At 37.9% G+C, this 14798-nt stretch overlaps 1 protein-coding gene across 4 annotated transcripts in view; it reads right to left on the bottom strand.

The window, feature by feature from the left end:
• PIGN (phosphatidylinositol glycan anchor biosynthesis class N) overlaps positions 1–14798 on the bottom strand; it is a 102458-nt gene that overhangs the window by 26833 nt on the left and 60827 nt on the right. For all 4 annotated transcript variants that reach the window (XM_071736621.1, XM_071736617.1, XM_071736619.1 and 1 more), the window contains exons 13-19: positions 13635–13713; positions 11086–11268; positions 8025–8161; positions 7118–7217; positions 6864–6956; positions 5453–5544; positions 3147–3258 (exon numbers count right to left, since the gene is read on the bottom strand). In XM_071736621.1, coding sequence (XP_071592722.1) covers positions 3147–3258; positions 5453–5544; positions 6864–6956; positions 7118–7217; positions 8025–8161; positions 11086–11268; positions 13635–13713 — 796 coding nt within the window. The remainder of the gene's footprint in view (positions 1–3146; positions 3259–5452; positions 5545–6863; positions 6957–7117; positions 7218–8024; positions 8162–11085; positions 11269–13634; positions 13714–14798) is intronic.

The raw sequence follows: 14798 nt of genomic DNA, 5'->3' as shown, positions 1-14798 counted from the left end.
TTTGGCTCTGCTGCAGGATCAGAAACAGGGTGAAGAGGAAGGGCAGTTAAGGCAAGAGCTTCACATGGGTAGCACAGCTCTTGTAGCAAGAGACAGCAGCAGTTCAGACTGGAGGTAGATTTTCAGAGATAGAAAGAAGCTGCAATATTAGCAGACTATTCAAATTAAATTATCTGAACCACCTCAAGCAGAGCCCTCTGCCTTGGAGAAGCAGTGAAGCTGAAGACGTTTGGGTTTTTTTTTTGCCTTATTCAAGAGACACCAATCAGTCATCAAGTAGGTGCAAAAAACCTTGGCGGAAGATTTCCCTCAGAGTCAATTTTTCTTGAAAGATGACAATTATCCAAGAAAATGCTTGAGCCATTTTTTCAATTACTGCTATTTATTCAAAACTCTGCAGTTCCACTAAAAGGCAAGTCAAGCATGCACAGTACTTTACAAACATGCACTTCAAAATTGTGTTACAAGGTGCAGTTCCTCCTGTGAGTTTTTTAGTGCAAACTAACTACATAGCCTTCACATCCATCACTTTTTACCATATCTATAGCTGCTGTTCCCTTGCAGATGCAGTGATACCTAGTGGTACCTGCCTGAAGGATACATTTAGCAGTCAGCATCCTTTATACCCTGGTTTCACAGATGCTCAGTATCTGACGTTTATTTAATTTCAGGCTAAAAGAACACATGCCTTGTATTTCTGCATAGCATCAATAAGCTAAGTCAAAACACTAAGCCTCCAAAAAGCTCAGAGAATTATCCCCTTCAGACTTTTGATGTTCATTTGGGATGCGTTTGCTGAATTCAGGCCAGATCTCTCCCTTTTGATATATCTTTTCAACTTTTTTTAGTGTTGTGAACTCTGGTAATCCCTCTGCTAGGAAATCCCTTAGCCACTGGTGAAGTCACTTTGTAACACCTCCCATAATACATTTTGTGCCTTGGAAGACTAGAGTTTACTAAGATGCCCAGGTGATCACAATTTCTTGCTGCTACATCTATGCCACTGTCCACAGAAGGGCTCAGCATCTGCTTTTGGGACTACAATATTCTCAGTTGAAATTGCTCTCAGCTTTCACCAATATCTCCAGAACTGTGGGACAGTATAGAAGCAACTTGGAGGTACAGAGGCCTCCAGCTAAGAATCAGTCTTCCTTCCTCCTTTACCACCTTCTTTGAAATTCAGAGGTTATCCTTGAACAGCTTAAGAGGTGGCCCATCTCTAAGTCACAGCTAGAAAGAGGAAAACAAGTGTGACATCTGCAGTCCCAAAACCCCTTCACCAGCAGCTCTGGCTGTGAGCTGTCGTAAGCATCTAACATGACAACAACCCATAAAGAGAACAGTAGAACCAGAATCATGACTTAAAAAAAAAAAAAAAAAAGATCTCTGCCAACTCAGGTTTCTTTTTCACCAAAAGAAGAGCAATTTATGTAATGGAACAAGCTTTGTTCCTTACCAGACATGATACCTTCACTATAGGTCAATTCCCAGATGGTTCATCTCACCCTTAAAACTGCCTGGGAGCTGTAAATAAAAACTTGTGTTCAAAATGCTCCAAACCAACATTTTTGAAGGTTACTCTCTTCCCTGTTCCCACTGAAACTCCAACTCAAAAGAAAAAGATGAACAAGGGAATTCCAGTGCCTAGGAATACCAGTCTTGTGACATATTGCTTTTGTATTCCTCTAGGTTTCAAAGGAAGTAAACACAACCTAACCTCAAAACAAGTTTTTTACTTAGAAACAGGTAATGACTCTGTAATGTCCTTTTCCCCCTGGTAAACCTGAATAATCTCCCCTTCCAATCCTTTCCTTACCCAGACTGTGCATGGTGGATCCCCTGTTTTCAATTCCCAAGTAAGCTTTTGAAAGAAAAATCTAATAGAGACTAATAAGTAGATGTCACTACTGTAAAATACTCTCTGATGAAGGAGCAATTTGAGGAGCTTTATGATCTTCTTAAAGGCTGGGAAAAAAACAAAGGTGTTATTCCCTCAACAGGCAGGCACAACATGTTCATCTAATTGAGTACCTTGGGGCTCTGCGAGTGAATTTTCTGATACTCAAATAACAGTCTGGCATTACTTTTTTACTACATATCTGTATCATCACCATCATCATCATCATCATTTGTGAGTTTCTCCACAAAGTTATATCACATGAGATGCTGCAGCAGTTGTGTGGAGAGTTGACATTTGCTGGTGCCCACCCAGCTGCTCTCTCACTCCTCCATCCAGTACAGTTTGTTTTCAGGCATTTCACTGAGAAATCCACTGATGAGCATATACTGAAAATATCTGTCCTACGCACTTAGAAAAGGCACAGATACTTTTTAACCACAGTCAAGATGGAAAAGTTAAGAGAAACCACCATCCCCTTATACATGTGAATGTGCTCTAGTAAAGCCATTTTAAGCATTCATTACTCTTTCCCCTCCTCCTTCTACCAATTTGATCTCCTTACCTGATCTAATTAATGCACTGCCTAGCTCAATAAGAAACTCCAGCACAGAAATGACAGTAAATAAATTTGGTCCTGAAATAAAACCATTATTGTGTAATAAGTTTTTAAAAAAAGAGGAGAGCAGACATGCAATGTCTTAGAATCTTAAAGACTTTCTAGAACTTAATTAGCACCTATTATGAAAAATCTACCTATTTCATGAAGCTATAGAGGAAAAAAAATCTATCTTTCATCTGAAAGAAGGTTTACCCAACAGAAGACCATCTCAGTATCAGTCTCATATGATTATACAACAGACAGAAACTGTAAAGAACCCCTGGAATCAGCAAGCCTGTCTTTAATCTGCATAGGCAATTCCTGCAATGGTCACTGGAAGTTACATATACAGACTGAAGGCAGAACAAACTCTCAAACTCTCTGTGTATCAAACTCTCTATGCATCAGCTATGTATCAACACATCTAAATATTCACAGGGTGAGCTTTTGGAATCACAGCATTGTGATATTTAAAAATGCCTGTTACAACGAGCACAGTGTCCTCCTACAAGAGTCCTAAAACTCCTAGGAACAATCACTTTCTCCTTGAAAATTGTCGCCTTGGTAGGAACACATTCTTAAAAGTATATAAAAATTTCCATGTAAAAACCCTCTAACGTTCAGAATTACTGAAAAGTAGCAACTGACCTGATAAAAAATTACTTTCAAATCTTCATTGTTTCTGTACTTATTTTCACTTTTATAAAGAAATGCCAATGAGCAGAAAGAGATCAGGAGAGTCAGCAAACCAGTTGCTATTCTGTAAAAACAAAAGAACAATAAAATTCCAAGAAGCATCACCAAAGGGATCAGGAAATTTTCATAGAAGTGCTCTTCACTAAGATTAAATAATTCATTACAGTATCAAGACCTAATATGTTTAAGGAAACTTCAACATCCAGCTTTAGAAAATCAAAACCAGAATCAAGTGTGGAAGTGTGGTTTGTTGTGTGGTTTTTTAAGTTGTTGGTTGGGGTTTCTCTCTCTCTTTTTTGGTTTTTTTTTCCTTTTTTAGAGTGTGGATGTGTTTTGGTTTTTGGTTTTTTTTTAATGCAAGCTTGCAATTCACAAATACAGTTATGCTCTTTTCATGGCAATGGCAAAAAAACAGATCTCCATTTTGGCCACATGTCCAATCTGTCACCTGTTATATTTAGAAACTTTTGATTACCTCCAAATAATACTTTTAATCACTGACCACTGTTTGTATTTGTTCAAAGTTAGTGGTTTCATGTTTTGTCATCTAACAAGGTAATTACACCACTATCCCTCTCAAATACATAGCTTGTTTAAATGCAACAGTAAAACTAAGAGAAAGATTGGAACTCATCACAGAAACTGTAGAAAAAATACTGCTTGGCATTACTGAGTAAATCTCCTAATTACAATACTGTTCCAAAACAACAGACATGATTCACAAAAAGATCAATAATAATATCATCATCAAGCAAGCACAGGAAATTTAAAGGCAGCAGAAGTTTTTGCATGCATTTCTCTGTCATGCTACAACCGTGATGTGGAGGCAGCAAACCATGCAGTCTTCATTTCCACTTGTCCCTTGGCATCTCCACTAAGAAACTGACAAAAAGTCCATTTGTGACAGCTGCATTCATTGTGTTTTCTCAGACATAACACAAAAATGTGTTACCTCATACTCAGTAAAATCAGGCTACACAGGCCTGTCTCAACAGCAGTTTTCAAGTAACGATCGAACCAATAGAGGAACACAGTTGCAGGCTACTCACTCGGATGATGGAGGCTGGAAACCATCTCTGGAGATCAGTGTACTCCAACTCCCTGCTCAAAGCAGTGCTAACTACAGCAGGCTGCTCAGAGCCATACCCAGCTGGATGCTGAATACTTCCACTGACGGAGACTCCACAGCCTCTCTGGAAAACCTGTTCCAGTGACTGGCCTCCCTCATCATAAAAAAAGCTTTTTTCTTATGTTTAAACAGAATTTCCTCTATCTGAAATTTTGTACATTTCTTTTTTCTTAAGTGGACACTAAGAATCATAGAATCATAGAATTGGCTGGGTTGGAAGGGACCTCAGAGATCATCAAGTCCAACCCTTGCTCCACTATCGCTGCAGTTACCAGACCATGGCACTGAGTGCCACATCCAGTCTCTTTTTAAATATCTCCAGGGACGGAGAATCCACCACTTCCCGGGGCAGCCCATTCCAATGCTTGATCACCCTCTCAGTAAAGAAATTCTTTCTAATGTCCAACCTAAGCCTTCCCCGGCACAACTTGAGACTGTGAAGAATCTGTCTTCTTTACTCTTCTCCCCTAGACAAGTATATTTACACATCGGTAAGATCTTCCTGAGTTTTCTCAAGAATAACAAGTTCCACCTCTATCAATCCTCCAGGATAAGCAGTCTTAGCTCTTGCTTGGTCTCCTGTGACAGATACTCTAACCCTTTCTCATCTTGTGGTCCAGTATGTCCACATCTCTCTCCCAGAGAGCCCAGAATGAGAGACAGCAATTTCAGATGCATCTCGTCAGGTCTCTTTTTTGAAAGGCAGAACATCCATCTGCCTCATCAATCTTTTCTCCCAGTTTTATATTACCTGCAAACCTGCTGAGGGTGAACTCAGTGCCACCATCCAGGTCACTGATGAAGTTATCAGCCCCAGTAACAACCTTTGTTGTACACCACTACTGACTGGCCTCCAGCTGGACTTTATGCTGCTGGTTACAATCTTTTGAACTTGGCAGACTTTCCAGACCACTTCACTGTCCACTGATCTATCCTGGACATGTGGCAAAAGAATTAAAAGCCTATTCTCATTCAGATTAGTGGGGCCTTTACAATGTTATTTAAATTCTGAATTTCAATATTTGTCTCAGCAAGCTTTCATTAATGGCTTTCATTAATATCAAAAGTTAGCCTAAGTTTTGAATATAAAAGTGGGGAAAAAAAAGTTTAAAGAACACGAGATTCTTACACCAAAGGAATGTTTGGTTCTCTTCCCACAACAGGCATTAAAGGAAATATTGCCAGGAGCACACACAGGAGAGTCCAGATCAATGCTGTTGTCTAAAAGAAGAAAAAAAATGGGATTTTTTTAAGGTCATGTGGAAAGACAATTGTATTCTCAGAAAAAAAGTACTTTAGTGAACTACTAGTTGCTACTAGCATATCCCACATACAAAAATTAACTGAAAGGGGCACAGGGTCATTGGTATCACAGCACTTCAATTTAATACAGAAAAGAATCTCATTTAAACAGCTGTCAAAATCCTAGCAAAGACAACGTGAATTAAAGCCCAGCTTATAATTAAAAGCACTTTCTCAAAGTGTGGCCTTCACACACGTTGCAGTCACCAGAAAGCTGATGAATAACCTTACAGAAAAAAAGGAACAAAACTCATCTCATCAGACATTTACAGCAACTAACTAATTACCTGCTCTTCAGCAATATGATAACATTTTCCAGTCTCTGAATCTGAATGCATTTAATTTAACCACCATAATCATCTAAGTAGTAATCTAATTTTTTTGGTAAAAGTGAAAGGGAAAACAACCTGTCCTAGGTATTTTACCCTAAAAAAAGACATTAAGAGCTATATCATTTAAAGTTTTCAAGCTCAAGTCAGATTCAAGTTCCTGAATGGAAATTTTCAGTGCTACAAATCATCTTCTGTGTACACACAGCTTTAAGACAAGTTACTTGATTACCCAAATAAAATATGAAAATTTTTTTTAAAAAGTAAATAAACAAATACAAGCCTCCATCTTGACAGTTCTTGCAGAGCAAAACTTGGTATTTTGACTCAATTTGTTTTGTTTTAATTAAAATGTTGATGCTACCCCAGAACCCCACTACCCACTCTTATAAACAATTCAACTTTTTTTCCTGGAAAAACAGTAAAGAAAACTACCTTGGGGGAAGAACACATGCCAGCTCATTGCATACAGCAACAAGTTGACAAGAATTTTTTGGTTATCATAACTTTTTTCCAAAGAATTTATTATACTAATTAAAATGGTGGCACTTTCACCAACCATGCATCCCAACACTTCTGTCACTGTGACAGTTTAATATATTATGTGTATGCCATATCAGTTTAAATCAAGCATTTTTTTATTTATCATTAACAACATAAAAGTGATAGCTAACTCATGGCTACCCTGAAATTCTTAAGCAGTCTTATTATTTACCTTCTATGAGAGTTCCATCCAGATCATATTAAACTCCTGGCTTTGCTACATTCTGCTCACGACAGAGATCAGAATAAGAGCATAACTGAATAAGAATATAAAGCAGTTCTACAAATAGATCAATGCCAGCATCTTAAGATGCAATCAGCTCTTAGCCATTTAAAATGCTCTTTTTAAGCAAAGCAATACAGTACCTTTGCTTGAACCCACAGCTGTGTGATCACTGGCCAGCCAGCAAAGACAAGAAGACCAATAGTAAGAGCAGAGCGGTAGAAAAAGCTGAAGACCTAATAAAAAACAAAACAAAACAAAACCACAAACAAAACTAACCAAGAAACACAGGTATAACAGTAGACTGAAGAACAAGCACATTAATAAAACATAATTTCTCAGAAGTAAAATGCTAGCAATGAATTACCATGTTGATACATATGGATAAAATACTTACTAGTATTTCAATTCCCAGTGTACAAATCAAGAAGAATCCTATAGACTGATTGATGTGAAGTGACATGAGATTTGCAGCAAGGTCTTGAATAACAGGAATTCTGTCCAAAATGACAGAACAAGATGGTAATTATTTTTAAAAAACAGAAAAAATATGGGATTTTACCTTTAAAGGGTAGAGAGAGGGTCAGAACACAAGAAATGTTTCAGGCATTTCTGATCCCGCCTGCTGTTTAGAAACAGACTGGGTGGTGGTCTGAGGCTCCTTCTGCCCAGTATTACTAGAGATAAAAATCTACAATAAAACCCTCCAGCTTTCCCCCTCCCACTTCTGGCCCATCCACACCAGTAATTTGGACAAGCTTTCAATATCAGAGCACAAACCCCAACACATGTTCTCCAAAAGTAACTGGAATTAAGCACACTTGACACTCCGCAGGATAAGAATTACTGAAGAAGCAGAAAAGTATGTCCCATTTTACAAAAGAAATCAGCTGCTATGGGTATTGGCTCAAGATTTCAGCACTATTTTGCTACAGTCAAGAGTGTTCTAAAAACATTTTGTCTTGGAAAGACATGAATTTATTTTTGTTAATAGAAAAGATATCTTCTAGAATTGGCAGCTGTATAAGTCTATTTGGAATACACTCTGCATGTCAAGTGAAATAGATGATCCTTACAGTTCCTTCCAACCCTAGCCATTCTATAAAAAAAATAATCAAACAAAAAAAACCCCAACAAAACAAACCAGAGTCCTCTGGAATGTCTCAGGAAGCATTTCAGGAAGTTTAATAAAATCACAGCTAACTTTTTCTCCCAAGTTAATGGGAAAAAGTAAATTGTCAACAAAAAGGAAGCACAGACCTAGTTTTATAAAACATTCTTTGTAAAATGTATTCTTTACTTACTCTCTCAGAACTGCATACCATACTGGTACTGGCAAGAGACAGTATACATAGTATGTCCAAGGACATGTTTGAATCAACAGGAAAAAAACTATTATTATTCCAACAGAGGCAAAACCATAGAAGAGAAAAGTAGATTCCTGAAAAACAAATGGTTGAACAAACACTCCTGAAACAGCAATAAAATGCTTTAAACTACACACTATTTGCCATTTGTTAGTTACACAGTAAAGCAAATGTTATTTTAACCCAGCCACTCAAGCTGCCTTGTGTCTATGCACACAACTCTGGATGGCATTTCTGGCCCAATGGAAAAAAAAAAAAAGCAACAGTAAAATTTGAAGATTTAATTCTAAAACATCTCTACATAAGGTCCTGCAGTAATATCTGCACAGTCAAGGCTCACTTACACCATCTGGAAGACCAGTATTATTTATGTTCAATGGACACCTGAAATCCATTTGAAGTCAGAGATGCTAAAGGTCTCGGAAAAAAAAGGAAGTCTCTTAAATTTTGATTCTAAAAACAGACTTGCAGCATAACCTTTAACAAAAAGATTAGAACATTCTCCCTACCACCTTTTTGGACTGAACCACTGCTAAGGAGAAAGATCAAAGAGAGAAAGGAAAATTATAAAATGGGTAATCTCAGACAGGTACACTAGGCCTTAATCACCAGAAAGCAGCCATCTCTTGTTTGTGCAGAGAAGCATTAAAACGATGATTCTGTATCTGTCTTTTACCTGCTCCTTGAACTGCTCTCCTTATTTAGGGACATTTGGATATCAGAAGAATTACTGGTAACGGAAGACGAAGTACAAGTTTTAAATAAACAATTTTATCTTTGTGTTGCAACTTGACATAGCAAAGGCAGATTCAGTGACTGAGTAGGCTCAGTGACTGAGTAGTTCATTGTGTTGGTAAGAAGACACTGTTTTTTCTACATGAATGCCAGTTTCTTTGAATGGGTTACGTAGACAGATACAAAGCTACATTAAATATGCTGAGAAAAGACATTTGATCAGCAGTTCATATAGATGGGTTAATATTTTTTCTGTCCTCTCCCTCTCCCCCCGTCCCCTTAGCCGCCATGTAACTGCCTTCACCTAAATTGACAGCAAATGTAAGTTGTAAATTATTTTTTTAATAGCATATCTGTTAAGGTCTGGCATTTAAGTAAAAATAGTCATATAGAAAGCTGAACTAATGCAATTTTTTTGATCTTAGTTTTAAATTTTACATTTGTTGACATATAGACAGAATGAATACGTACAGGTATGACACAGACACTATATAATTTATCATTGAATGAGTATTCACATACAATCAACATTTTATCCCATATAGTGACATAAATATTATAGATTCCAATCTAGTCATTCATGCATTGAAAACAGAAACCTGATTTGTATTTTCTGTGTATGTTAAAAATAGATTCAATGTTAGGCTTTTTGCTAAGTGAAACAACATACTATGAAGTTCTTTCAAATACAGCATAAGAAGCCAAAAACTTAAGAAGATATACACAGAATAGGCCGTTTCATTATTCAGAGGCTGCTTTCAGATTTTCTATGGCTGTGCTTTGCAGAAGACTGTCAATGGTAGATTAGTTTCTCAGCAAAATTCTTAAAGTAACCCAATATTAGCTATAAACCAAATTACTTCCATATATCAAGAATTAGCCTCACACTGTGATTTCATAAGTATTTAGAAATACTACAAAAGTCTTCTACAGAAAAAGGTCTCTTGCTAAAACTGAAGAAAAACCATATCTGTGGACAAAGAACTAAGAATCCTAGTTTTGCTCTACCAGTGTCACTAGCATACAATTTGTCTTCGACAAGTAAAATCAATATAGCAAAATCAAAATGTGATGTCAACTAAAAACATTTTTATAAATAAAATTATTTATTCATACTCAGTTTATTTATTGTAATTATGTTGTTCATATCTAACGTAACATTCACCTTGGATTATTTCAGTAATTTGAGGAAAGAAAACCTAAATCATGCAGTATAGCATTTATGAGTATTTCCCATTTGAATTTTGTTTGATCATTTCCATTAAAGGCCAAGGCTATCTCATTTCAGACAGTAGTAAAAATCTCAAGATAGCATGATAGTAATTCTCTTAGAGTAAAATATGGAAGGCAGTAAAGATGATGAGCACTCATTCTCATTTACATTACCAAGTGAAACAATTCCATTTATTCTGAGGCAAATTCCTGAGGTTTCCCTCTCCCCTGCACCCAGGGTTTAATCCTTCTCCAGTGAAATGCTAATCTTTTGCCAGTTCACCTTTTTGAGGTATCACTTTTCCTGATGAATGACTGAAAGTCCATTAATTTCCTAGGATTTTGTACTTTGTGGAAAATCAAAGTGTAATAATCTTGTCAAACAGAGCTTCCTTCATCTTTGATGTCTTCTGCTCCACCCTTGCAAATCACAAAGAGCAAGAAAGCAAGCCAATCTGTGAAACCACAGACCACCTTACTATTAAAACAGGTTATACATCTTAAAAAAGCCATGATTGGACTTCTGAAAATTAATTTCACATTGCCAAAGAGGACAGGAATAAAATAATTTACATGCTAAATTTTTTTTTTTTTTGTCTTACAGTAAAGAAGAAAAATCAAAATGGAAGCCTGAAGTCTGTATTATTTCAGACAAGTATTATTACAACAGAGTGCTTACTTCACTGCCATTAAGGTTGAAAATTGACTTCTAGTTAAAGACTGACCATCTAGTACTTTTATATCACTCTGTTTGTTTACACTTGCATTGGCAATCTAGTAAAATGCACAGCTGCAGGAAGGCAGAAACTGAGAATGCACAGTATTGCATACTCAGACTTACATGGTTTAGGAATCCTGATCCTAATAAATGGACAAAGTGGTAACACAATGCAAGATTACAGAAGCTAGAAAACTCCACAGCATTCCAATTTCCAGATGTAGTAAAAAAAAAAAGGAAGTTGTACAGTCTCGTCTCCCACACAGGGAGGTGGAGCATACATACAATGATGACAACTGATAGAAAAAAAACCATTGCATGTTTCTGACCTACCTTATCTTCAGTCTGGAGAGCCTTGGTCAAGCTGGTATGGGTCTTGATAATCACCAAAATTACGTAAGTCGTCCATCCCACAAAACCCATTGCAATACTCAGACCCAGGAATAATCTGTCATAAGTATGGTAATAAGACAAGCCTTCCAAAGCAAGGTTAATCAGGCTTTTGCACAGAGATACCTAGAGGCAGACAACAGATACAAACAACAGTTTAGAATGGTGAAAGCTCCATTTCACAAAATGACCTAACTGAAAGCAACTGGAGATCAAGCAGCTCCACCACTCTTGGCATGTGTCCTCTCTGCACTCAGGTATAGTGTTTTGGCCAGAACCAATTGCTGGACTACACACTGCTTTGGACTCCTGTTGGACATAAAGTCATCATTAGGCTCCTTTGCTATTCCCCCTGGCCATGACAGAGGTCAGATGGTGAAAGCTACACAGATAGCACACCTTGAACACCACCTACTACCAAACATACCATTTGTTTTCCCATGAGCATTTGACCATACATATATTCCTGTAAAAGTGACTCCCCTAAAAAAAAGTCACGTGCTTCTGAAGGCACAGCATTTATAATACGAGGAGGATTATGAATGCAGCTGAAACATGGTCACTATGAACAGCCTGAAATACCCCCCTTCCTGGGGTTTGATGTCCTCTCTTCAGTAGTACCTGACGCTCCCAGCACTTTGTCTAGGCAGCAGTGGTGAATTCAAAACTGAACTGGAGCCCCAATTTCATTCACAAAGCAGCTTCTTAGGATGCAAATAATTTGGACACAAGAAGGATTGTACCCAGTTTAATCATAGGTCCCCTTATTCAGTACCTCCACTGGAGAGACACCAGGACAGAGGCAGTGCTTTTTTCCCCAATGTGAATGTCATTCCTTACACAGAGATGTGCTGAACCCTGTGATTTACCCAAGATGGGAAGCTGAGCTGTGTCATTTGTAGTTACAGAGAATTCTCTGGTGATTAAAAGATCTGTAAGGAAGAGATGTTGAGCATACATCATGATGTTTCTTTTTATGTCCAGCTATCCAATTGGGACTTAACAGCAACAATCCACAGAAAAAGGTATGTCAGCTACTGAAGAGACCACAAGTCTGCCGGTGGGCAAACTCACCCAAAACCTTGTCATTCCTGAGGATATGATTATGAACACAGATTTGCAATGCACAGTGCTGTGGAGTTAAGGAGGCAAAGAATCATCTATATTCCACCAGCTGGTAATGCACTGATCTTTCTGCATTGCAATGAAGGAAGCTCAGGATTACCAGGGCATAGACACAAGCCCTGATGTGTTAGTGATCAAGAACAAGCTTGAACACACAGGGTACTCAAGTGAACAAGGGGTAAAATTTATGTATCATGAACAATACAAACTCACAGGTTTTACTGCTGAAACGTATAAAATGTCTCCTATAAGTATGTGATAGCCAAGTAGTAGTACTGGGAAACCAGAAAGAAAACCTTTACCCACAGCAAAACAGATTCATTGATTTACACCAAGCTATTTCCAGTTTTCAATTGGGTTAATAAAAAGGAACAAGGTATAAAATAGATTTAGCTGTCTTATGCATAAAATAGTAATTAATTACCCTTTGAATCATATTAGGGAAAAAGAGTAGCTGAACCCTAACATATAATAGAATTATTCTTTCATGCATGAGTCAGGCCAAATGTAACCTTACATATTCAACTTTTTCGTGTTCTTTTTAACACAAAGGTCAGTGACCAAACTAAACCTGTTAAAATGAAAGACTTCTTCGTATCACTTAGCTCTGTCAATTATTTCTGTGATTGTCAGAACACAAGCACTGGTGAACTGCACCCATACAGTGCCCTGTTGCACAGTGAGGGGTAGCAAATGTTTTGGAAAGTAATATTGGAACTGGGAAGCACAGAATGATTCCACATATGGCTCTCAGTCTCTGACAAATTAGTTCAAGTGAAAGAATAACACTAAGCAGGATCCATCAACAAGACATCATACTTTTTTCATGCAACTAGCAGCCTAGGAAGCATGAACATGAACTACACTTCTCAGTTTCCCGCTCAATTGACCGCTTTCTGCAGTGCAAACTAGAAACATACACTGTGTGTTAGTGTACTAGGGAATGGTAACAAACAGTTTAAGAAGTATGAGTAAGAATATATCCAGTTAGAATTCTGAATATGAAAGGTCTCCCTGGGTAGTGGTAGATTCCCCCACTTTGGACAGTTTTAAGTCTCAGCTTGACAGGGTGCTGAGGTATCTCATAGAAACAGTAGTATTGCCTAGAAGTATTGGACCAGATGATCCTTGAGGTCCCTTCCCACCTAACATTCTATGATTCTACGATCAGAACTGATGTCAAAAAGGGGAAATTTGGGGGGCTTACAGTGGGATTTTATTTGTGTAAATATGTAAGATGTGCATCATAAGGAGGAAAGAATTTTAATTTTCCAGTTTCATTTGAAGTTAAACAAATCTAAATATTCACATATTACAGAAGTTCTTCTAAAAAGTTTCTAGAAATCGTATAGCAAAACAAGACTTACCGCTTCATCGTACTTCTGCTGCTGAATATACAGTCTTGCTTTCTTTAAAAAGTGGATCTGTTCAGAATCAGAAAGTGGTCTGTACAACAGCATAGAGAGATATTAACATTCCAGCTTTTCACAAGAAGAGGAAGAAGCAGAAAAGATTAATTTTGTTATTAAAAAAAAATCTCTGGAAAGAAATACATAAAATATTCTGAAGTCCATTAGGGGTAATTAGGTAACTGGGAACTAATCCATTCCTCTACATTCATCTTAACACTTGTGTCAACACTGCTGCTGCCCAACTTATCCCAAGATGTTTGCATTAAGAGAAATTTCCTTTATGTAGGTCCTTCCATCTAAGACTGCTGAAAATTATCTCCCTTGTGCATTATTACTGACAAAAGCTCTGGATAAGAAGCACTACACATACAAGAATAAAGCCATTTAATTGATTTGATAGACAGCTGCAAGCTGTTTGTAAGCCTGTCAGCACAGGACAAATTGTTCAGGTTCCACACTAACAGTAGCTGATGCCTAACAATCTTCTCTCTGAAAAATAAGAGCTTACACAGGGAGCTGTTAGCAGAGTCCCCAGAGCAGGGGATAACAAAGGTACACTGAGATCAGGGACAAAAATCTATTTGATTTTAATGAATTTGATTGCCAACTTAAATAACTACTACAATTCTTCCCTTAAATAAAGTAGCAACATGGAGAAACAAGCCAGTCAAGGAATTTCCAGAAAAAAAAGGGGGAAGGAGCCACTTCTGTTGTGCCGTTTTTTTTCCAAGTTAAGGACAGTGGCAGGCCAGGGGATCCCAGATTTACCTTGGGCAAGTTAAAACACAGACTCCAGGCACCACAGGGAAACTCTCATGAGTCAATCACAACCTTCTGACAGCTGATGGACACATAATAGCTTTTTTCCTTCACACCTTCCACAACACTGCTGTGGCACAGCATCACCTCCGCATCCCCAGCACATGATGGTAATGGCCCAGTTCCATGCCTCCCTCCCTCACACATGCTCCTTCACATGTCTCATACACAACCACCAACTGCATGTTTCAGGCACTACCAAATCAGGACTGGCCCTGGGGTCTCACTCCTACTAATTAAACCAGCAGCAATCACCTCTGTGGTCACTCGGATGAGCCACAGGGGCAAGTCATGACCTTA

This window comes from Heliangelus exortis, chromosome 2 (genome assembly GCF_036169615.1).
Source record: "Heliangelus exortis chromosome 2, bHelExo1.hap1, whole genome shotgun sequence".
Taxonomy (NCBI): Eukaryota; Metazoa; Chordata; class Aves; order Apodiformes; family Trochilidae; genus Heliangelus; species Heliangelus exortis.
Note: the sequence above shows the minus strand (reverse complement) of the source record. Positions and strands in the feature narration are given on the sequence as shown.